Here is a 25,000-nt window from a genome sequence, read left to right as displayed (position 1 = left end):
AACAGAGTACATTTACACATATACTGATGTGCATAGATGCACACTATAAAGTAACAGAGTACACTTACACATGTACTGATGTGCATAGATGCACACTATAAAGTAAGAGTGTACACTTACACATGTACTGACATGCATAGATGCACACTATAAAGTAACAGAGTACACTTACACATGTACTGATGTGCATAGATGCACACTATAAAGTAACAGAGTACACTTACACATGTACTGATGTGTATAGATGCACACTATAAAGTAAGAGAGTACACTTACACATGTACTGATGTGCATAGATGCACACTATAAAGTAACAGAGTACACTTACACATGTACTGATGTGCATAGATGCACACTATAAAGTAACAGAGTACACTTACACATGTACTGATGTGCATGCACACTGTAAAGTAACAGAGTACACTTACACATATACTGATGTGCATAGATGCACACTATAAAGTAACAGAGTACACTTACACATGTGCTGATGTGCACAGATGCACACTATAAAGTAACAGAGTACATTTACACATGTACTGATGTGCATGAGCACTATAAAGTAACAGAGTACACTTACACATATACTGATGTGCATAGACGCACACTATAAATTAACAGAGTACACTTACACATGTACTGATGTGCATAGATGCACACTATAAAATAACAGAGTACACTTACACATGTACTGATGTGCATAGATGCACACTATAAAATAACAGAGTACACTTACACATGTACTGATGTGCATGGATGCACACTATAAAGTAACAGCGTACACTTACACATGTACTGATGTGCATAGATGCACACTATAAAATAACAGAGTACACTTACACAAGTACTGATGTGCATGGATGCACACTATAAAGTAACAGCGTACACTTACACATGTACTGATGTGCATAGATGCAGACTATAAAGTAACAGAGTACACTTACACAGGTTCTATTCTGTTCTTCAGGACAGCCAGTGTTGTGTGGAGTGAAGGAGGTCTGTACTGCAGAAGTATCTTACATTAGCAGGGAGCAAAGCTACTTATGGGCCATATTAGCTCAGCCACCTCCAAATTATTGTATTTGAATACAGCACCAAAACTTTTTTCACCAGTTTGTGTGGATCTGCATTTCTAGACAATAGTAGGGCTATAAATCAGACATACTTGTCTAGTATGCAGGCTGCACTGTGCAGCTTTACCTATGAGGCAATTTGTCTGTGAATCCTAGCTCATAGGTTTTCATAAACTATAAGCTGGATGGCCTCAGAACATCACATGTTCACACAAAATATTGTTTATTTGTACACAGATTTAGATTGCGTATTAAACCTTTTGGGAATTTATTTTTAATCTATTTTCATTTACTCTGAAATGATTGATTTGTGTTAGGCTATTGGTGTTCTCTTATTGATCTACATTCCTTACGATGGCACTATAATAGAAGTAAAGTCACATCTAGGTATGTCTGGTATGACTGCTAGCAGTGAAACTACTGATAATGCTTAAACCCTAGAAATCATTAGTGACATGGGAAGCAGCACAAACATTTAGCAATTGTACAAGCACCTCAAAGTGTCACTAATACTGCAGCATCAGAAAGCTCTACTAATTGTGTAGATCACTAGAAAGAAACCTCAAACAGAATGCCAGTGTAAAAATGGGAAACCATGGTGATTACACAATAAATCAGAGTAATGAGACTAGCAAAAGAGTACGTTAAGGTATGGCAGAAAGATAAGTGGTCCGCTAACTCACTTTTGCTTTTCCTTACTCTGTCCCAGAATCTAATAGAAATATTTTACATTTTTCTTGATTCTTCCTTCTCTTTTCCCCCTCCACCTCCAGTATGATATTCTTGGCTAGGCCTGTAAGGGCCTTAGGGCCATTAGCCTAGTAACTTCCTATGATCCTGTGATCCTACATCACATGTTTGTGCCATCTAATGGCTTTAATATTTCCTAGGCTTGTAAGGGCCCTAGGGCCATTAGCCTAGTAACTTCTTATGATCCTATGATCCTATGATTCTACATCGCATGTTGGTACCATCTAATGGCTTTAATACTTCCTAGGCTTGTAAGGGCCCTAGGGCCATTAGCCTAGTAACTTCTTACGATCCTATGATCCTATGATTCTACATCGCATGTCTGTGCCATCTAATGGCTTTAATACTTCCTAGGCTTGTAAGGGCCCTAGGGCCATTAGCCTAGTAACTTCTTACGATCCTATGATCCTATGATTCTACATCGCATGTCGGTACCATCTAATGGCTTTAATACTTCCTAGGCTTGTAAGGGCCCTAGGGCCATTAGCCTAGTAACTTCTTACGATCCTATGATCCTATGATTCTACATCGCATGTCGGTACCATCTAATGGCTTTAATACTTCCTAGGCTTGTAAGGGCCCTAGGGCCATTAGCCTAGTAACTTCTTACGATCCTATGATCCTATGATTCTACATCGCATGTCGGTATCATCTAATGGCTTTAATACTTCCTTTGAGAGCTGTGTCTGTGTTCTTTTTTCTTATGTCTAATGGGGATATAATCAGCACAGGTTCACGTGGTTTACTGAAATGGCTGTTCATGTCATGATTCAAAAAGCATTTTGCATGCAGAAACGGTGCTGCTGCAAAAAGAGAGTGATTACACACACATTTTATCGTTTGATCGCTCTCCCTCTCTCTCTCTTTCATGTCCATTCTTTCTGCCTTTCCAAATATATGGTTATTCCAGAGCTGATTATAATCACCAAAATGATATTAGGAACACAACACCATTTTTCATACAAGGGAGGAGGGTTACTGATCTTTACAGGGAAATAAAAATAACTTTTTTTTCTCTAGAGACAGATTCCCGTGGTGGATAGTAGTTTGGAAGAAGTGTCTAGGTCTGTGCAATCTGTGTACATTTTCTAGACAGACTTGGACTTCTGGTTTATAGAAAACCAGTACTGAGGGGTTAGCTTCAAACCTTGTTGTACTGGCTGTGTTAAAATACTTCTGCCTGTTCAGAAAGAGGCTCTGATATTCAATTGTTAGAACCCTGTTTTCAGATATGATCTGCATTTCTGTTAAATAAACACAAGAAATTGTACTTGAATAAAAAAGGCACTATTTAGTTCTATTTTTGTTTTGTGGCTAGCCCTCTGTTACAGTTCTGTTTACGAAAAAAAAGTTTGTCACATTTGCCCTTACTGTTTACCATATATCAAACTGAACACCAGTGGTTTAATGCAATCATACATAGAGGTATTTACAAGGACTCAGAAATGTTACTAGTTTCTATAAAAATGCCGTAACTGAATACTGCTCAGTAAAAAGGCTGACTAATTTATTTTTTCCTGCTTTGGTGCAGATATGGTTAAGGATGGCTAATACAGACAATATGCGTATGTGAACAGGAACTGCATAAGTTGGGTCTCATTACAAATGGCCTTTTTTCTCTCCTCAGTTAATACAGGCAGTTCTGGAATGCATAAATGGCAAAAGAATTACAAAGCAATACTGCTGGAGTGCACAGATAAAATAAGCGGAAATGAAGAGACAGTATTAAATGTGCTTGCATTTCTTCTTACCTGGCTACAGACCAAATTATATTTCTACTGAGAAATAAACCATCAACTGTTTGCCACCACAAATCAGACTGACAGCTTTTTTGTGCTACATAACACATTACATAAATGGGATAGAATCTAATTCACTGCCATTTTGAGGCAGACAGTGATATGAAGATTCAAGCCATTCCAAGTTTCCAAGTTTTCTCCATATTCACTTAGCATAGCTGCCTTTTTTCTTTTATCTTAGTCACTAATTACTTCTTTTCTTGGATCTGCAATGCACGCTTTTTCTTTTGCTACGACTTGTTCATTCACGGTCTCTATTGATTCAGTAAACTGAGCCATTAATCAATTAGACTGCCGTAGTGTATCAACAGTCTGTGACCTCCTCTGTTCCCTTTGCAATCAATCAGGACAATGCAGGAATTGTTGCTCTGGGTCAGCGTAGCAGCAAGTCTTTCTCACGTTAGGCATCTTTTTCATGCAGGAATGACAGGGCTATATTCTTTCAATCACTGTGCCACAAAATGTGAGACATCTCATTAACTAAATGTACTGTCTCAGTGCTGTTAGCTGACCATGCATTGTGATCAATAGATAATAGACTGGCAATCAGAAAACACTATACAGACCAAACACAACTGCAACTTAGTTCAATTAAAATAAAAATGATTGTAATCTAACAGATCAGCAGGTGAAATGAGCCAGAAGACTGACAGATTTTCAATAAGGTTAGGCAGGGAAAGTAATAATTCCACACTTGCATATGACTTGCTATTAGTTCCAGTTAAAATACACATTCTTCTGTACCAAGACACTATTATGTGTGGTATGAAAAAAAGGCATTTTAAAAATTAACTTAGCAATTCAAACATTCCCTTTAAATAATGTTATAAAACAAAAAGACCATCACTGCTTATAACCCAAATAATGTTCTCTTTCATAGTGGTGATTCATCCCAAATAACTTTTCCTCTGCCATCATCCAATGTATGTTTTACATCACTGTGACAATTGCATGCATGTACAAGTCCAGTCATTGATGTTGTATTGGACAGTTCCCTTAAGGAATCATAGAATGTACAAGGAAATCTGACCATGTGGCTATTAATGGCAATAGTCACCTTTAGGTCTTATCTCCTTTTGCAAGGCCAGTCACACCAGTGGTAAATTTATGAATATCCATCCAGTTATTTAATTCCTTCTTAAAGGAAGATAGTGTGTCAGACTGCTTGATCGAAGAGGACGTTTGTTCCAGAGGAGGGGTAGTCACATGACAAATCTGTTTCTCAACAGTGATTTGTTTACTTGCTCAAGCAGGTTCAGATCTGTTGTTCTAGTGTTCACTGAATTGTTTGATTTGTAGAGAAAAAAAATATCTTGGACTACTGGATTCTTAATGGCCCAGAAGGCAAGGCACAGATCACCCCTAAGGAATGTGTAGCATTCTGCATACAGTGACAAATCTTCCAACCTCTGTTGAAAGCTCAGGTCCTTTAAGGTGACAATTTTATTTGTCAGGAGCCTTTAGGGTCTCTCCATTTGCTTGACATGTTTAATAAAATACATCCTAAGGGAGGCATTGTATTTGATGAAGGGTCTGAGGGTTAAGGAATTTTTGGGATCAAGAGGAAATACCCTTTGCATTCAGCTATACCAGATAGATGGATTCCCTGATCACTGTTGCAAGATAGTGATCAAAGGTGTGGAAGTTTCTGACCTGTCTTCCAAGATCTCATATAAAATCTTCATTTTGGAGTGGAGTGTTTTTTATATTATTTGATGGTTGGTGGGTTTGTTTGCCAAATGCAACAATATTTTAATTATTAGTATTTAGTTTTAATGCATTTTCAGAGCAACAACCATTTACATGTATAAGTTCAAATTGTAGCTTCTGCATATCAGAAGGGGATTTAAGTATAACACCCAGTTTACAATTATCTGCAAACTTGGTTAACAGGAGTTTCCCCATTTATTTGGTGATTAGAGAAGTCCCTGTGGAACCCCATTTGCTACTTTTGTTTTCTCTGCTTGTGCATCTGCCGTCCTCACATTCTGGCTTCTGTCTCTCATCCAATTTGCTATCTATCTAACTACTTAGAAATCAGTTTAGACAGGATTTAACTTGTTAATAAATTTGACATGTTACATGGCATCAAATGCCTTGTCGAGCTCAAGATATGCTACATAAGCAGCATGACCACTGCCCATGGCTTGTGAACCCTATCAAAAAAAATTCTCCAGATTCATTAGACAGTTATACTCTTAATGAAGCCAGACTTCTGAGGTCAAATCTTATAAGATTTTTTTATATCTTAGTTTATCAGGTCTGTTATGGCTTCTTCCATGGCCTTACAGATGAGGCTTATCAAGGTGATGGATCTGTGGAGTGGCATCACATTTGCTTCATGTCAAACCTCAGGGACAACGCTGGTGGATAAGCTCAGGCTGAATAGTTGATAGTTGTAGCAGCGGGTCCACCAGCCCATGTTTATTGCTATTCAGCAGGCAGCCTGGTATGTTATCAGGTCCTATGGAGGGTATATTTTTTATTTTGGAGAGTACTTATAACGTGCATTTTTTATTTTGGAGAGTGCTTATAACATGCATTTTTTTATTTGGGAGAGTAGTTATAACAAGCATTGTTGTGATGCCAGGGTATCTGCGATCCTTAGGTATAAGAGGTTTTTGAACAGACGTCTCTGGGGTGACATTTGCACTGAATGTGTTTACTAATATATTTGTGATGCTCACTAGATCTGAGTAGGTAGTGCCTTTACGAATAAGTTCAGAGCAATGTTGGATGTTGTTTCATAACTTCCTGACATTAAGTAAAGAAGGATTTGTATTAATGTTATGTTATAGGAAATGTTATAGGTTAGTACTAGGCTAAGTGCCCTTGTGGGCCATTTTAAGCCTAGCCAATTACCCCATGTGAGAATCAAACCCTGCACCTTGTGTTTGTAAGATAAACACCTTAACCATTATGCCATCCTAATCCTTAGCTTCTCATGCTAGTCTAATCCTATGGGAAGCCTTCATTTCCTGATGGCATTTTTCAGTACCTTGGATAAACTATCGATGTTGACCTTCACTTTTGGGTCTTTAATTTTGCTATTTATATTCTAATGAGCTTTTTCCTTTTATTGTAATGTTTACTTAATCATGTGGACCAACAGTCTGATTCGCTCTTACCCTTCCCATTTTTTTTAGTTGTTAATTTGTAGAGTTTTCTAGGTGAAAGTAGAATTTACTTGCATAACTATAAGCTGTGTCCAAATTTTGGGAGTAACTCTTAAAACTTGAACTTGAAACTTTATCATAAAATAGTACAAAGTTTGTGCGTCTGAAGTCTTTGGATACTGTGAAATTTGAATCTGCTGGTTTAGAGACTTTGAGGGAGGAGGTTACCGATTTGTGGTCATACTTGACTGGCGATGAATATACCACTGGGATAGTGCATATACAAGGACCAGGTTAAGAACAGATTTTCCTCTAGTGGACTATCTGTCTATTTGATCTGGGAATTTATGTTTATGAATTCAAGGAATTTTTGGGCAAAGCTTCTGGTTGAGGTATAGGTCTTCCAGTTTATCACTGGGTAGCTAAACTTTTCCAGGATAATAAAGATTTTTGCATATTTCAGGTTCATCCAATGTATTTAAGAAATAAGTATGGTTTTCAGGGGATCATTGATGGGGCTCTGTAACATGTTTTGATCTGATAATTATTTTTATTTAAAGTGAGATGAATCTCATAAGGTTGTAGTTTTCTTCTTCCCTTTCCATAAAACGTGTCTGCAAATATTTTGACCTGACTCTACCACAGTTACCTCCATATTGTCCTCTGAAAGTTATACTCACATTTAGAAAGGCCCATTCTTTATAGTTTATCCTGATTAACAAACTGAAATGTCTGTAGATTTCAACCATTTCTGTTACTTACATAATCTCCAGTGTGTATTGACATGTAAAGAACCACACTAAAACAGCAAGGATTAATCTTCTGAGACACAGAAAAGTAAACATGTAAGCAATATAATAATATAATAACAAAGGTATGCTTTAGTAGGAATGTTGCTGTGCCTTATGTTAATTAATCCAGAGGAAGACTGAGAATTTTCACACAGCAATTAAAGATGTAGAAATTACAGTTTCTTTGCAACAAGAAGCAAAGTCTTAAGGACAGTTTGTAAATATTTCCCTAATATAGTGTCTACAAAACATTATGGCTAAGATTCATGAAGAAGTTATACAAGGAGTTGGTACAAGGTTAAGATCATTGTGTCTTGTTGCTCTGTGTTATACCCAGCTCACAAGACCTTCATCTCACCGATTACTGATCCCTGGAGCTTTTGTGAGGTCATAACAGGCAGCTTACAAACTAGAAAAGTAATGTTTCTTGAATGCATTTGTTTGAAAAGAGCTGTAAAACTGTGTGTATGTATATATATATATATATATATATATATATATATATATATATATATATATATATATATATATATATATGTGTGTGTGTGTGTGTGTGTGTGTGTGTGTGTGTTTGTGTGTGTGTGTGTCTGTGTAACAGTGTCTAGTTGAAGTCTACAAGCTGGCACTTCAGAGTAAGTGAATTTAAGAAGCACTGTTAATTACTTGATATGCTAATAAATTAAATGAGTATATGGCATAATACAAACTCTGCATTTGTTCCATGAAGAAGCTCATATGAGACTGGAGAAGGCAGTTCATCCCTGAAATAGTTAATGTTTCTTAAATGTATTGATCTATTAGTACTTGCAAAGTTTGAAATATATTAGTGTTTTTCTCAAATCTGCAGGGTTTAATTGTGATATATTGGTAATGGTCTTAGAAGTAAGTTTAATCGATGTGTGTATAAACAAATTATGTCTGATACATGAGAAATGCTTGAGAATGAATATAAAGTTAATATTTAATAGCACATGTTGAAACTAACTGCTGTATTTGTTTTGAAAGTACTTGGTAAAGTCATCCACTGAGTTTAAGAAGGTTCTTTATTTCACATAATTTCTTTATATGCTTAGTCTGGGTTGGGTTAAGTAATAGTTTATCAACCAAAAAGATGAATAACCAAGAATGATTATTTTAAAAGGCTACTGTGGAAATTATTTAATGTAATGCATTTTTCTCATATGGTAATGTATTTTTTCTCAAATGGTAAGCAAAGTTGCAACATAAAGTATTTTAAAGTATTAAATTCAAGCAATGTACATAGGAAAAAACGATTTTCTCAGAGAACACAGAAAATAAAGGATAATAATGTCATGCATTTGTAGGATCAAAGGATCATAGGGTCATAGGAGATTACTAGGCTATTGCCCCTAAGGTCAATACAAGCCTAGCAATGTTATACTCTGGTTCCCTTATGGACTACGATATAGAGTCTATGCTTGCATGTGAATCTAAGATCAGTACTGGCTGTCCCTGTCTAAGAGGGATACAGGTGACACTCCTGGTGTAAATTTATGGTTTTGCATTCATCCAGTTGCCCAGGTTATGCTAAAATAAGGTCATTGAGGAGCGCTGTTTTACATGAATTGGGAGTTTGTTCCAGTGGTTCCAGTTTGATCCAGTGTGTTCATTGATGAATAGTAGACTCTAGTATGTGGGAAATTAATGACAGAGAAGGAATTGAAGAGTTAAGGAAATGAAGGAGGGGAAAGAGAAAGTTAAGACTGTTATCACAATTTAAGGGATGACACTAGGTTTAATTTGTGAACATTGTATGCAGAAGACATTACACTAAGTGTACATGATCTGTATTCAAGAACATCCCTACCACATGTTTTGCGTGTACTAGTTACTCAGAAAGATTACACTAAGCGTACATGTAGTCTCCACTTTGTCGTAACTTTTATGAATCCTCCTCGATATTTAAGGCTGCAATAAAATCAGACGAGAACTAAAATTAGGATGAAGAGGGTATGAGTTATGCTTGTGTTGCCTGTTCACTCAGAAGAGTGTACACTTAGTGTAGACATTAATTAATCCCAGGGATAGTTTAATTATACTGAAAATAAGTTATTTCACTGCTTTTGTAATGGTTACATTCTGTGGTGTTTCCTAGGTGGTATTTATGTTTTTTTTTATGAATCAGAAAACTAGACATAACACTAATGGATGGAGATATGGTCACTGAAAGTTTGGGTCCTCGTTTACGGAAGTTGTGTATTACTACTATTTATGTCTTTGCTGAACTGAAAGCCTATTAACTGTTTTGAGAACTGAGCAGTGATTTTTATTTTCTAGAACCATGCAAATACATCAGGAAATCTAGTTAAAGGTCACTTGTGACGGCATGTGGCTCTTTTTAGATGCTGAGACTGTAACTGTTAGATAACTGTTAGACTTTACTCAAGCTGGGTATTGCTTTACCAGCAGCTTCTCAGCCTCCTAGAGATTGAAAGTGTGAAATTTCTCAAGCCAAGGAAAAAGTTTGCTGATTTTTTTTACTTTACCAGTAGATACTGTGAAAGCATGAAAACAATACTCCTGTAGCAGCACAGTAACAAATGGAACCCCTCAGCTTCGCAGCAGGTATACTGTTATATGAAAGAATCTGCAAATACCATACGGGTGCCTACATAACTTACTGTGCATGGCATTGCAGCTGCAGACATGAGGTACCTGGAGGATAGAGCTGCAGAAGCCTCTTGCTGAATAAGACCTATTTCATGTACATTGCACTGTATATGACAGCTATTCCTGCATCTGGAGAGTTTCTCCCTGGGCATCCACTGAAAAGTGGCTCATTCCAAGTTGGACTTTCCTGGTAAACAAATGTTAAATAATAAATAAATTAACCAGTGGATCCTGCTGCAGACACCCAATGCCCTTCTCACATCAAGTCCACCACAGGGTATGAGGGTTCACCCCTTCTCCTGAAAGGGACATTATGAACTCCTACAACTCTGTCAGATTCCTCTGTGTTGGTTTTCCTGTGGGGGGCATGTCTTTGGCAATGTCCCATGCCTTGTTCCTGGCATGCAATATCATACTGGTTACCCATAGCCAAACCTGGTATAGATTGTGGCCATCCACATCTCTGATGTCTGTATCACTCCCTGATACACCTGCTCATAAAAATGCTTGTCCATGCTACGTTTAGCCAGGATGCACTTGCCATGTCTGCAGAGGGCCTGCAGTAATACATCAGTCTTGTCAGTAGTGAACTTTTCCAGTTGTTGCGATTCTGACAGGTCTATGTCAACATGTTTTCATCTGTGTATTACACAAACCAGTAAGAGTGCATGCATGGTTGCATGTGCATGCACCATATCATATGAATGTATGCTGTCCCAAGGTGCCCTCTTTGCTGTCCCCTGTAATGCAGTGACACTAACTCCTTTCCTAAATATACTGCACCTACTGACTTATCACTACATCCTTTCTGCGCCAGTATACTGAATACTTGCAATACACTGCACACCCTGTCCTCCTCCCCATTGTATGCAATGCCATGCCTCAGCCAGTATACAAGGACTATCACATCCTATGTGACACATCATGCCTTTTCTGTGCATTGCCACCGGTATGCCCTCTCACTCACAGCCTGATACACGTGGGTCATAGCACTTTGGTGAGTTTCCACATCTACATACAGCAGTTCCTCTATCACCCTGTTCATGTTCAGTGCAGGATTACATTACAAGGTGCCTTGTATCCTTCAAAATGCCTGTTTTACCTGTTTGAAACTCCAATGTCCTGATGAAGTGAGCTCCTGTGTACACAGTTACTCATAGTAAAGTGATCTATCTCAGTATGATGATGACACTTTTTATCATGTTACTTCAGGCCTCATAGCATGGCAGTTATGTTAATGCGGTGTTCACTGTTACAGCTATCTTAGAATCACTATTATAAAACACAATGATAGTAACATTAGCAGCATTCACCTGCTTGACCCTGTCATACTAGGGTATACAGTACATGTGAATGTATGACACCTGTGAGATCATTGCTGCACCATGACATGCATCCTGCAAGGTCTCAACATCCTTCCATGCTCATGCGGGTTATCATTGTGCTCCTGAAGTAGGCCTGTTTGAGTGACAATAGCAGCTTCAGATGTTGCAGATTGCTGGGCTGCTATATGGTATCTGAAGATTATTTTCTTCTTCCTCCATACAGACTTCCAGAAGCACCTGCTGGACCATTATGATGGCCTTTTGTATAAGTCTGATACCTGGCATATGAGCTTACCAAGATGTTGAGTGATATTACTGGCATCATGTTCTGGTGATGAGTTTTGTCATCACTACAGAGAGGTATGTTGTGCCACCCTAATCTATGTAGCCAGTGAGATGTTAGGAGCAGACAGACAGACAGACAGTGTTTTACTCTAGGTATTAACCCCCCCTTTACTTTTCCAGGACCAGGACTGTACTATAGTCTCTCTACTTTGTTTTACTCGTTTGATGAACAGGGAGCTAAAATGGATGGATGCCACAGGAGGCCAGAACGCCTGTCCTGGCAGTGAGGTCCATATGCCATGTGCACTACTGCAACGTATATCTCTTAATAGCATGTGTAACATATCTGTGTGTTAATGGATTCTCTTTTTCCTCTTCCTTTTCTGAGTCCAAGTGTAGCAGAGGAATGACAGTGGTCACCTCAGCCAACAGTGGCATCCAGACCTGTCTCTCTGCACCTTAGCAGAGGAATGAGGTCCCCCTGATGAAATGTACCTGGACAAATCCCAGGTCACATCTGTGGCTACTATTCAAGAGCAGACAGGAGGATCTTGATGATAGTAACCTAGAGGGGTCCTCTGTGGTCAGTTGACATCACTTGTGCATGCTGGTGATATCTTAGGTTTGACAGTAGCTGGATATCTACCTCTAAACCACAAAACACCTCCTGGCATGGCTGGGTGAGTTGCATGACGAACAAGATCAACTATTTGGCCACCATAGGCACAGCCTGCATATGAAGTCATCCAAGAAGGTGATGGATGTCTGTATGGGTTGGCTTCTAGGCCAGTGTGGCATCTGCCATGTACTCTGTCCTATCCCCAGGCTATGCATTGCCTCACCTTGTGTGTCACTCCCCATACTGCATTTGTTGTCCATTCCTCCTCATCACAAAGTTTGCACCCTATGTCTTTGTTCATCTACTGTTGTCCGATCTCTTTTGTGTCAATACCACCCCATTTTTCTACATTTTATGTTTTCTTGTGTGTGAGTGCAAACTTTCATATTCCCCAAATCCCTCCCATAAGCATTCCTTACTACCTTCCTCATCTATTCTACCTCCTTATATCAAATATGTAGGAGTAATTCTCACAAAACATACCCTCCCCCTATAGACAACACATACCCTCCCCCTATAGACAACACATACCCTTCCCCTATAGACAACACATACCCTTCTCCTATAGACAACACATACCCTTCCCCTATAGACAACACATACCCTTCCCCCCTATAGTCCTTATGATTATCCATGTGTTGGTTTGATTTCTGATAACTGCAGCTCTTATAGTCTCTGTCAACAAAATGCAAAATCACAACTAATTATTAGAGGATATTTTGTCGGTGCTAAAGATTTGTTGTTTTTATTTATTGTGTGTGTGTGTGTGTGTGTGTGTGTGTGTGTGTGTGTGTGTGTGTGTGTGTGTGTGTGTGTGTGTGTGTGTGTGTGTGTGTGTGTGTGTGTGAATGTGTGCATATCCATGCATGCATATGGATATGTGTGTTATGGCAGCTAGGTTAGAATGGCTGACTATCTGTTTTCTTTTGCTAAGTTGAACTAGCTGGTCTTTCTTCGTGTCATTTACTTCATGTTTTTTCCTACACTGCTTTATTGTCTATTTGTGGGAATCGTGCTGCCACTTTCATCAGAATGCTATTCACAATGAGTTTGGATGCCTTGTAGTGATGCTGATCGGGTGGTGTACTTAAATATGTTTTAGTGATTTATTGCCCTAAAGTGTGCTTAATTTGTATCACATTCCTGATTTCTGTTTTTTTTTTTATTATTATTCTATGCAGACGTAGTGATGCATTTGATTTGGGACATGTGATTTTGTTGCTTTTTAATGTAATTATGTATCATACATTTATTTATTGTTTGAGTATTTCTGTGTTTTATAGTTTGTTAAGTGGTTGAATGACTTTTTAAGATGGTGAAGCTTTGTTAGCTGTTTGGTATTTAAAGTTTGTGAGAGAGAACAGGTAAGTCGCTAAATATGAAGCTAATGTGGCTTGCATTCATTTTCTCCCATGCAGTACAGCAGGCATGAGGCGATAACTATCAGTCTAAATAGTCAATCTTCCTTGCCAAATGCACAGCCTAAGTATATGAAATACAAACTATTGACAAAGGTTACAGTACTTATTTTGAGGATAAGCCCAATATACACACTGTAACCCCCAAGGGTCGACTCCCTGTTTTGGATAAAGATTTTATTGTGTCGTTAGTTTTTCATCGGGATAATGGAGGAACCATCACCAGACTTGCAATAATAATAATAAACTGTTGTAGCAGGGTTAATGTTTCCTAACTATGGTAATGTACTATTACTATTACCACATTACTGCCCATAATTCCCTGGGTATGACTGCAAAATTCATACACAGTCGTTTGCGAATTATTCCTCCCCTCCCCCTCCTATGAGCTTAAACTATTTTATTTCTTTATTCTTCAGCTCCCCAGTTAGAAGCAACTCTTCCCAGGACTTATAACCTGTTTTTAGGATCATAAGATCATAGGAGGTTACTAGGATAATGGCCCTAAGGCCCTTACAAGCCTAGCCAAGTACAACCCCTGTTCTCAAGAATATCAGGGTATTAAGCAGAACTAAGTCAACAACTACTGCCCCTGTCCAAGAGTGATACAGGTGAAACTCCCTGGGTGAATTTGCAGTTTCTAAACATCCACCACAGACAAATTAACCAGTGAACAGGTGAGTCTGGGTGTAGCTGATACAGAATGCTATGACTGTGGATCTCCAGGAACTAGAATGTTAATGAATACCTTTGTTGAAATCTACCCTCCCTATGACAAAATTAAAAAATTCAAGAGCTCAGCTTCCTGATTCTGACATGGTGTTCTGAATGGTGATACATAAATATCTAAAACATACATCAGAAATAACTACAGCCATTCTCCATCGATGTGAAGCCATTATGGCATGTTCGTTACTTCCCAAGCTATGTTAGGTTTCAGAAAAAATGAGTGTATCTCTACAGTACAATGCATCCATGCAAGGTGTTATCTAACTTTTGTCATTTTTCAAGCATGTTTCTAATAAGCACACCAGAGGTGTATTTTATCATTTTGTGCTAGGTTTAAGGCTTAGCACCTTGCATATTACTCCAGTTTTAGCACTGTTTCATTCTGCTAACCTTCTGTTCCTTGTGGAGATTCCGCCTCATGCCTTGTGTCTTCTTGGTGATCTTCATAATCTTCCTCATCTTCCTCTACTTCAGAAACTTGAATAAAACATAAAACAGAAATCTCAGAAGATAATGCAATGTTTTCAAATGATGCAGAAAACATTTTCCTATAAAATAAGGGTGTAGTTATCATCAGGGTCAAGTACAAGAGTGTCTAAAAGAGAATATATATTTAATATTTGTCCTAGGTTTGTGCAAGCTCTCTGCTCCAAATGTTTCACATCCTTTCATTTCTGCAGTTTTATCTGGCTTGTCACTATTTCCAGGGAAATGGGGCTGCAGGAACGTTATAGTGCAGTTTGGTGGCATGAGGCATTTTAGACTTAAATTGTATAGTTTATGTCCTTAGGTTAGTTTGCTGTTATCACAGTGCACTTTTCTTACTCCCGAGATATGTGAATCACCCACCAAGATTTTTCATTCATGATAAGTTTGTGATCAGTCAATAAAGATGAAAGTGCATACATATTTCAGCTTTTGTCATGAAAAGAAAAAAAATGAAGAAGAGAGGGGAGTGTGATTAACTACTAATTATTTTCCAGCACCTACTCATGTGACAGTAGTTAGCACAATTGTGAGCATGTATATCATAATAATAATAATAAAATAACAGGATACTATAATCAAATGATTGTGCTAACTGATAAAGTCAGAACATAGCATTAAGTCATGTCAGATCTTTGATGACAACTCAGAGGCAACTAGAAAAATAACAAAACATAAAACTGCTGAATAAATTATACATTCATACTTTTATTTTCTGATACCTAATTTATCCCATTAAAGTCACAGGGAGCTGGATCTTATCCTTACCATCAACAGGTGTTATGCAGAGAACCAAGTCCAGGACGGGATTTGTAAGGTGCACAAGCACACACACACACACACACACACACACACACACACACACACACACACACACACACACACACACAAACACATGCACAAACACTCTTATGGGCAATTTAGACTCTGTTTCAAGTGTCAGTCGACTTTTAAGATGTTGGAGGAAACCAGAGACTCCAGCACACGCACTTGACAGAGGGAAGGACTACAGACTCCTCTTATTTGCTCTAAGAGAGGGGTTTAGAAGATGTCAAACTAGTCCAGAGAAAGGATCTGCACTGCTTTTTAAATGACAAATTTAGGGTGGTATTCATAGTCATTACATGAAAGCATAAAGGATATCCACGCTTTCAATGAATGAGCGCAGCAAATCCATGATTCATACAGGCCACTTACGCTAACATGCGATGACTGTAAATAAGGATAAGCAAATTAAGTCATAATGAGATGCAAATGAGAAATGATGCAAATCATCATATGGTAATGAAGCCTTCTACTACCTACTTGCATTTCATAGTCAGAGTTTCACACTTTTCCATGCTGTCTGCAGATTCATTATAAAGAGCAGAATTGCACCTATTCAATCTACTTTATTTTATTTATTTATTATATTTTACATTTTTTTATCGGGAAAGTCCGACTGGATATATGTCCATTTTCAGCAGAGGCATGTGGAGAAAAGCTCCAGAAAGCAGAGTACAAATACATTAGGAACAATAGAAACATTTAGCGATAAGTATAATATGCAGTTTTCAGTAGGGTTACAAACATAGATAAAACATAGCAGACAACATCAAAATCATGCGGCTTCAATTTCAGACAATAATATTTGCAGTTATGGGCTACGTCCCTTCAAGAATTCATACACTTATTAGAGTATATGATTGAAATGCTTAGGGAGAGTTTGCAGGAACAGCAGGTAGTGATTAGTCGGGGTTTAAGCAGGGACACTGCCAATGCTGTTGGAAGTGTAGTTTGAGGCTTTTTTTGAACTGGGTTAAGGAGGATTGGTGAGTAAGTTCGGCAGGTAGCATGTTTCAAGTTTTGCCTACTGAGATGGCGAATAGAGAGTCTCCAGCCACATTTATGCTCTTAGTTGTTTGTACCAGCAGTTTGTCAGCAAAGCGTAGTGACCTCAGGTTGCTGTATGGTTTGATGATCTTATTTAGTGCTGGTGTTTTTTCAGGTTGATATAGTATTTTGTTGGTTATTATAAGCTGGTTGTATTGGAGAAGACTGGTCCACTCCAGCCATCCTAGTTGAGCTAAGCTGATACAATGGTGGGTCCTAGAGGTAGCAATATGGTTGTAACAACTAGCAAGTTTGGTAAGGGTGGCTTGGTTCAGGTTAGTGAAGAGGGGGGAAGGCATAGAAGAGGGTAGATAGTAGGTGGGACGAAATGACAGTGGTTCTTGCAAAAGGAGTGAGGAAGGGTTTGATCCTATATAGGAAGCCCAGTTTTTTGTTGACAGATTTGATGGTTTGATTGACATGGATATCATATTTTAGGGCGTTATCGACTGTGACGCCCAGGAGTTTTGTGTGAGTATCTGGGGATATGATTGTGCCATTGTTGGAACTTATAGTAAAGAATGGTGAGGAGGATTTGCAGGTGAGGGAAATGATGAGCAGTTTAGTTTTGTTGGGGTTTAATAGAAGCTGGCGGTTTGCAAACCATTTTTCTACATCATTGAAAGTATTCTGGGTTAGGGTCATAAGCTCAGTTGAGGAGGAGGTGGTGCAGATTAAAGTAGAGTCATCCGCGTACTGGATGCAGGTGGCCTTGGGAGTGATGGTGGGTAGGTCAGTGATAAAGACTGACAAGAGTAGTGGTCCTAGTATGGAGCTTTGGGGGACTCCTAGAGTAATGGGTAGACATGTGGATAGGGTATTCTGCCATAAAACAGCTTGTTGTCTATCAGACAGATAAGATTGGAACCATTTAATAGAGCTACTATTCAGTGACAGTTCCTTCAGGGTATGGAGAAGCAGTTGGTGATTGACCATATCAAAGTTCTTAGAGAGATCTGGGAAGAGAGCTAAGGTAAATTTGTTATTGTGTCGATTGGTGCTGATAGAGTTAGAAAAGGATAGGAGGGCTGATGTGGTGCTGTGGTGTGGCCTAAAGCCATGCTGAGAATTGGCCAGTAGTTTATTTTGGGTGAGATAGTGCAGTAATTGTTTGTTGATGCACTTTTCCATAATTTTGGCCAGTGGTGATAGTATGGCTATTGGTCGGATGTTTGAGAGGTCTAAAGAATTCCCTCCTTTATGAAGGGGAATGACATGGAAAACCTTCCAGAGAGAGGGGATAGTGGCTTCAGTCAAGGTGCAGTTCATTATGATTGAAACAGGGTATGCAATGGCATCTGCCCCTTTTTGTAAATATTCTGGTGGGAGGAGATCAGCTGCCAGGGTAGTGGGCTTTAGTTTGTTAATTACAGATCTGATGGTCGATGTAGATACAGGTTGGAAAGTGAAAGGGAGTGGGGTAGTGGTTGTGGAGGAGTTTTGAAAGGAGCTGGTGGGGGGTAGTTGGCTAGCTAGTGATTAGATGGTTTTGGTAAAAAAATTGTTAATGACGTTAGCAGTTTCCTCTGGAGTTTTAAGGTCACAAGTTGAGAGGGTGGGGGTGGAGGTTTGGCCAGGGTGGAGCAGTTTGTTTATGCCTGCCCAAAGTTTTTGAGGTTTGTTCTGGTATTTTTGCTGAAGGTGTTGATAGACTTTTTTTTGTCTAACAATGTGGCTTTCTTGGTATCATTCCTTAGTTAATATGGTCAGGTGGGTCTTTGGTGGTGTGCCAATTGTCCCATGCTTTATTTCTTGCTATGATTTTGGTTTCATGTATCCAGTAATCAGTAATGATGCTATCACTAGTATCCAGGAATCAGTAATGATGCTATCACTTGCTACTAGATTTGCTATTTGCTAGTGTGAGCTGCCTGTCTTGGCTGACCCAAAACTGCTTGCACCAAGCAGTGTTTGCTGGCCAAAAAGGAGGAGCTATAAGCCAAGAATCACTCACTATAATTTTGACAATCAGGAGATACTTGATAGGTTCAGAATGGACAGGGATAATATAATGGTCTTAGTGAGTATGTATGCCCCCCCCCCCAATGCGGGGTATGACCTTCCTATCCCTGTAGATACAAAGATATGTATACCTCTCACTATACTTTCCACAGGGACCTTCTAGAGACAGACTTTGGACACACTGGGTATCTCACAGACTTCTGCCTTAAGGATGCATCAACAGTTCCCGGATGTACTCGTGGCACACGTGGATCAGTACATCTATCTTGTGGTGTCACTTCAGAACAGAGCCTGGATTATGAGTGCCATTTTATAGGGTGGCATATTTCCCTGAAGTGCTCATTGTAATAAATTGCACACATGTTGCAATTAGGGCTCCAACTGGTCCACGGGGGAGCAATACCACAATAGGAAGGGCTATCATTTCATCAATTGCTAGGTAATGCGTGTGATGCATGGGGATGCATCACCAAAATATCTGCCAAGCATCTTGGCAGTGCACACAATTCCTATATCTGGCACACTAACTCACTCTGCTGCCTCTTCCTGCATGGCAGGATGCCCAGTGCAGATAATGCTGGATACCCACTGGAGCCACGGCTCATGATATCAGTGCAGATAATGCTGGATACCCACTGCAGCCACAGATCATGATACCAGTGAAAAATTCAAGTGCTGCTGCTGCAGAAGAGACCAACAGCACAGCTCTGTTCCTGACACATATTGTCATCAGGAGGGTCTTTGGCCACTTAAAGAGTCATTTTAGGTGCCTGAATAATATGACCCCACAACTGCATGCAGGATGTTTACTGCAAGTTGCATTCTGCATAACATGGTCAATCATCACTCTGATGGTGAAGTGACCCATGCTGTCATTGCAGCTTCCAGTTCCAGTCCTACTATGACTAATGGTGACCAGCCAGCAGCAGCAGTAGTAAGGGATACCATGTGGCAGGCTTGTGCAAGGCATATGGCTGTTCAGGTAGAGAGGTAGCACTTAGTCTAGAATTATGGACCATGACATTCAGGTTAGTGTCTCATTTTGTTATAAAAAACACAGTATAACTGGTGCCCGCAGTGATATCTGTGGGCTATGCTGTGTGGTACATGGTCTACTGCCAATGTTCACCAGACATTCCTTTTCATCTTTAATAATATTTTATTTTAGAACAGGTATTCATATTATTTTTTAAAGTCATGCCTGACTGCTGACTGACTCCTGTCAGCGATGTTGTAAAGCATAATATTTTCTGCAGATATATAGAGCTGAGTATATTTTTCTGCATTATTCTGTATTATAGAGCTAAATTGTTGCTTAGATATCTGTTGTCTTAGTGTTCTGCAAATATACAGAGATCAGTATATATTTTTTGGGTTTTATAATTTGCACTGTGATTCTTCACATCTCTGTTGAAACCGTCTTTCCCACCCCCCCTCCCCTGTTCTTGGTTGTAGTTTAAATTTGGTGGCTTTTGCAGTGCCCGCCCCACTGTAGATTTGATCTAGGACACTCCCCCAGTCCCATCTCTTTACCGCATTCTACCTAATAAACCCTTTCTGAACTTGCTTTTAGTCCTTTTTAATTTAATTACATTTTTTTCAAACTGTGTGTGGACTAATATTGCTACATACTCAAGTGTGCCAGCTTGCACTGCATGTGAATTGTTTTTACTACTGTTTTTGCTACTTTTCTGAAAAAAAAAAAAAAATTGTAAGCCTGTTTCCTACCTTTCCTGTAATTAGTGTTCCAGATACAGATTTGCTGTATCCAGGACTATTTGTAAGCTTCTGAGCCCCCAAGCCTTTCTGTGTTGGAGGGAAGCCTTCTAGCTTATTAGTGGTAGTGGTAAGCACTAGGTAACCTGTCTACCACATAAGGAGTAGTTCTGGCCCAGAATTCGTAGTTATTGGCCATTTGGGCGGTCTTCCATCTCTTTCAACCTTCTGATTTGAAGGCCTGCATTTGCACTTGTTTCTGTCCTGTAACTCCTGGGCCCATCTCATTTGCTCACTCAAAAAAAAAAAAAAAAAAAATCTGCTTTTACTGTATTTGTGTTTCTTCCTACTTTATTTTGCTTTTGCGTCATCTTAAAAGTACTCAATTGTATTTATTACTGCTTGGTGTAAATCATTCTAAGCCTTTTAGTTTAAGCACTTGGGCTTCAGACCAGTTGTTTTACAATAAAAGGGTTCGTGGTCTGCACTCTTGTGGGAGGAGAGGCTGGACTCTGCCCTTCTAGCTGGGAATTTCTGGTTAAAGACTTATAGCGCCTGCATATCTAAACTGCTTCTTACTGAAATTGGTACACCTTGTTTGCTGTAGCATAGACTACATCCAGGCCTGCTGAATCTAGCTTTGTTTGTATAACCTGAGCACTAATCCAGGCATTCTTTAAAGTATTCAATTGTATTTATTACTGCTTGGTAGTAACTTGATTAAAGTGTAGCTATCATTCTAAGTCTTTTGGATTAAGCACTTGGGCTTCAGACCAGTTGTTTTACATTAGGAAGGTTTGTGGCCTGCACTGTGGTAGCAGGACAGGTAGCTTACATCCATCTAAGTTGGGAACTGCTGATTGAGGGCTCAGTGTCTGTTATTCTAAAAGTGTATTAATTCTGGTTTAAGCACTTAGGCTTCATGCCAGTTGTTTTACATTAAGAAGGTTTGTGGTCTGCACTGTAGTGGCAGAAAAGGTAGCTTACATCCTTCTAAGTTGGGAACTGCTGATTGAGGGCTCAGTGTCTGTTATTGTAAAAGTGTATTAATTCTGGTTTAAGCACTTGGGCTTCAGGCCAGTTATTTTACATTAAAAGGGTTCGTGGTCTGCACTCTTGTGGGAGGAGAGGCTGGACTTTGCCCTTCTGAGCTGGGAATTTCTGGTTAAAGGCTTATAGTGCCTGCATATTTGAACTGTTTCTTACTGAAATTGGTACACCTTGTTTGCTGTAGCAGACTAGATCCAGACCTGCTGAATCTAGCTTTATTTGTATGCTGCTTGTTTGTTTGCTTGTTATTTCCCTGAAACGCTAATTCCACCTAAAACGTGTCTTTTCAGCGCTTCTGTGGATCGCTAGTGATATCTGCATTCCTTAATGTACTTATTTCTTTGTTTCACTTGAAAGACAGTTACTGTTTGTTGTTTTTGCATTTAAGTTACCTGAAACACATTGCATTTAAGTTACCTGGCACTTGCTCACTAAAGCAATTATATAAGTCAGCACTAAAATATTAAAAGCACTACACCCTCACAAAATCCCCTTGAGTACCTCGTTCCTCATTGGCCCTTTTTTTTCAATTATAAAGGAATTCCCAATACTATTCTAGCATGTCCAAAGGTCAGTTGTCAATCTCCTCTCCGGTCCAGCTGGTGAATCTCAAGGCAATGTTACAACTGCCTCATGTACACAGACAACCCTCTCCTCCTCCCAACAAATTCCAACACATGTGAGAGATGCAACCATATAGCCATACTGGAGGCTAAGCTCTCTCAACTCAGTACTGGCGAAACCAGTCAGGAGGAGAAGGAAACCACACTCACTACAATTCCAATCTCACATAGACCTACCACGACAGCAAACCAAACATATAAACACACAAAAACATACTCGGAGGCTCTAAATAAAAATCTGCCTAAGCAGCAGAGACCTCCAAAGCAGACACCCAAGCAACCGCTACCCCAAAACAAAACTTGTGCAACACATAGCTCACAAAGCCAGTGTGCTGAACAGTCACAGCCCTTAAGGCTAAACAACATACCTGATGCACTTGTAATAGGTGACTCTATCGTAAGGCACACTGACGTCCTGCTGACCAGGCTGAACAAGGTGAAGGTCATGGTGAGCTGCCTGTCAGGCGCTAGGATCCGCCACATAACACAAGCACTCAGGTCACTCCAAGGCAAGTATAAATATGACTCAGTCATTGTCCATGCTGGTGTGAATGACCTGAGATGTACCTCCCTGGACTACATGAAAAGAGACATAGAGGAGCTCTCTGAGCATGTAGCCCAGGTCGGTATGACCCTGACCTTGAGTAGCATCTTACCCTCACCAAGAATGATGCCACAATATGAAGACAAGATGATCAATTTCAACAATTGGCTTTAGTATTGGTGTCATTCAAAGGGGATCCAATGCATGTCAGCCTGGGATGACATGCTCGACAAGCCACGATGCTTCGCTAAGGACGGCTTGCACCTGTCACCCCTGGGCTTTTGGATGTTGGCAAAGGCTCTTGCTACCCCCATAGTGCCTTTTTTAGGCAAAGCTCAAAAGACAAACCCACCTCCATGGGTATCACAAGGGATAAGAAACTAAGAGTGATGCTACTCAATGCCAGAAGTCTAAACCTCAAGATGCATGCACTCAAAACTCTCCTTAGCATGGAGAACATCGATATCTGTGCAGTAACAGAAACCTGGTTCAAGGCTCCCGAGAGCACCCCAGCACTACCAGGTTATACCTCATACCATGTTTTTCGGCCCCAAAACTTGGACCGTACCACAAAAGGAGGGGGAGTATCAATATTCGTCAAAGATACCCACACCTCCAGGTTGGTGGCACAGCACGAAGCATCAGAGACTATCCATGTGCAACTAACAGTGGGTAAAACTGCCTTCCAGTTTATAGCCTGCTACAGACCACCCTCCCAAACCCAGGAACTCCACTCGACCTTCCTGAGAACACTGGAAAATATCAAGGTCTCTCCAAACACCATTATATTGGGCGACGTCAACTACCCAAACATAGACTGGGAGCATTACTCTAGCTCCAACACCCTAGCCCAAAGGTTCCTAGAATTTATAAACTCAAATGCTATGGAACAACTTGTTACCACTCCCACAAGAGGGGAAAACATACTGGACCTGATCATCACCAACATGGGGACTTTATGCTCCAGACCAGAAGTGTATCCCTCACTGGTAAGATCAGACCATAAACTAATCTCACTGGATATTCACATCCCGACTCCACCCCCTGCCCTGAACACCACATGAAAAACGTCTCTAAAGCAAATTTCACACTCCTCAAAACTGAGGTGGAATCCTTCAAAGCCCCCAGGCCTGTGAAAAATATGGCCCAGACTGCAGAATCCTTTATAAACGCATTCTATGAACACCTTCAGGAATGCATGGATCATGCAATCCCAAATAAAACCAAGACCCAATCCTCCAAAGGCAGACGTCCTGTCTGGTGGACCCCAGCCATAAACAAACTATACAATAGAAGGAGGAAGCTACTACATGATTGAGGAAAATCCCAAAAAGGGAAGGCATCTCTGATCAGTATTAGCAAAAAACTATGGGCACTCATACAATCGTCTAAGGCCAGCTTTGAGAGAAAAATTGCACAGGACACTAAGGATAATCACAAGGCTTTCTTTAGTTATGTTAGGAACCTGGGTGGGAATTCCCAGATATGCTCAGTATTAGTCCAAAATGACAAAAAATACACCGAACCCACAGACATTGCCAACATCCTAGCTGACAGGTTCAGCGCAAACTTCTCCCCCCCATCCCCACCAAAAGGGCAAATATTTATCCCAGCAGAGTGCTGCCCCCCGACATCTCAGATGCTCAGCTAAGAGCTGCCATCTCCAAAGCAAAAAAACACAGCATCAATGGGACCAGACGGTGTCCCGGGCTGCATCCTACATGAACTCCAAGAAGAGCTAAACCCAAACATAAAACTACTGTTCAATCTCAGCCTTACTACAGGATATGTACCCAAAGAGTGGCGTACAGCAACAGTGGTCCCTCTCCACAAAGGTGGTGCCTCAACGGATCCTGGAAACTATCGCCCCATAAGCCTGACTAGCTTGGTTTGCAAAGCTATGGAAAGGATCATCATGGACCTCATAAATAAAGATATTGGGGACCTACAGACACTAGATCCTACCCAGTTCAGCTTTGTTAAGGGCAGATCCTGCCTCTTAAACCTGGTTGATTTCTTTGAAACAGTCACCAAGGCCATTGGCAAGGGGAAGGTGGTCCACACAGCCTACCTGGACCTCGCAAAAGTCTTCGATACAATACCCCACTCGGGCATTATAGATAAGCTCACCAGCTTAAATATAAACCCCTATGTCACTAGATGGGTTGCAAACTGGTTCAAGGACAGAACCCACATGGTTAGAATTGCTGG

At 39.9% G+C, this 25,000-nt stretch overlaps 1 protein-coding gene across 2 annotated transcripts in view; it reads right to left on the bottom strand.

The window, feature by feature from the left end:
* The window catches only part of TRIM54 (tripartite motif containing 54), a 1,123,771-nt gene that overhangs the window by 61,798 nt on the left and 1,036,973 nt on the right, over positions 1-25,000 (bottom strand). For both annotated transcript variants that reach the window (XM_044075469.1, XM_044075470.1), the window contains one exon: positions 14,927-15,013. In XM_044075469.1, the coding sequence (XP_043931404.1) occupies positions 14,927-15,013 (87 nt within the window). The remainder of the gene's footprint in view (positions 1-14,926; positions 15,014-25,000) is intronic.

Source organism: Protopterus annectens, chromosome 6.part1 (assembly GCF_019279795.1).
Source record: "Protopterus annectens isolate FY-2018-M chromosome 6.part1, PAN1.0, whole genome shotgun sequence".
NCBI classification, from domain to species: Eukaryota; Metazoa; Chordata; order Ceratodontiformes; family Protopteridae; genus Protopterus; species Protopterus annectens.
Note: the sequence above shows the minus strand (reverse complement) of the source record. Positions and strands in the feature narration are given on the sequence as shown.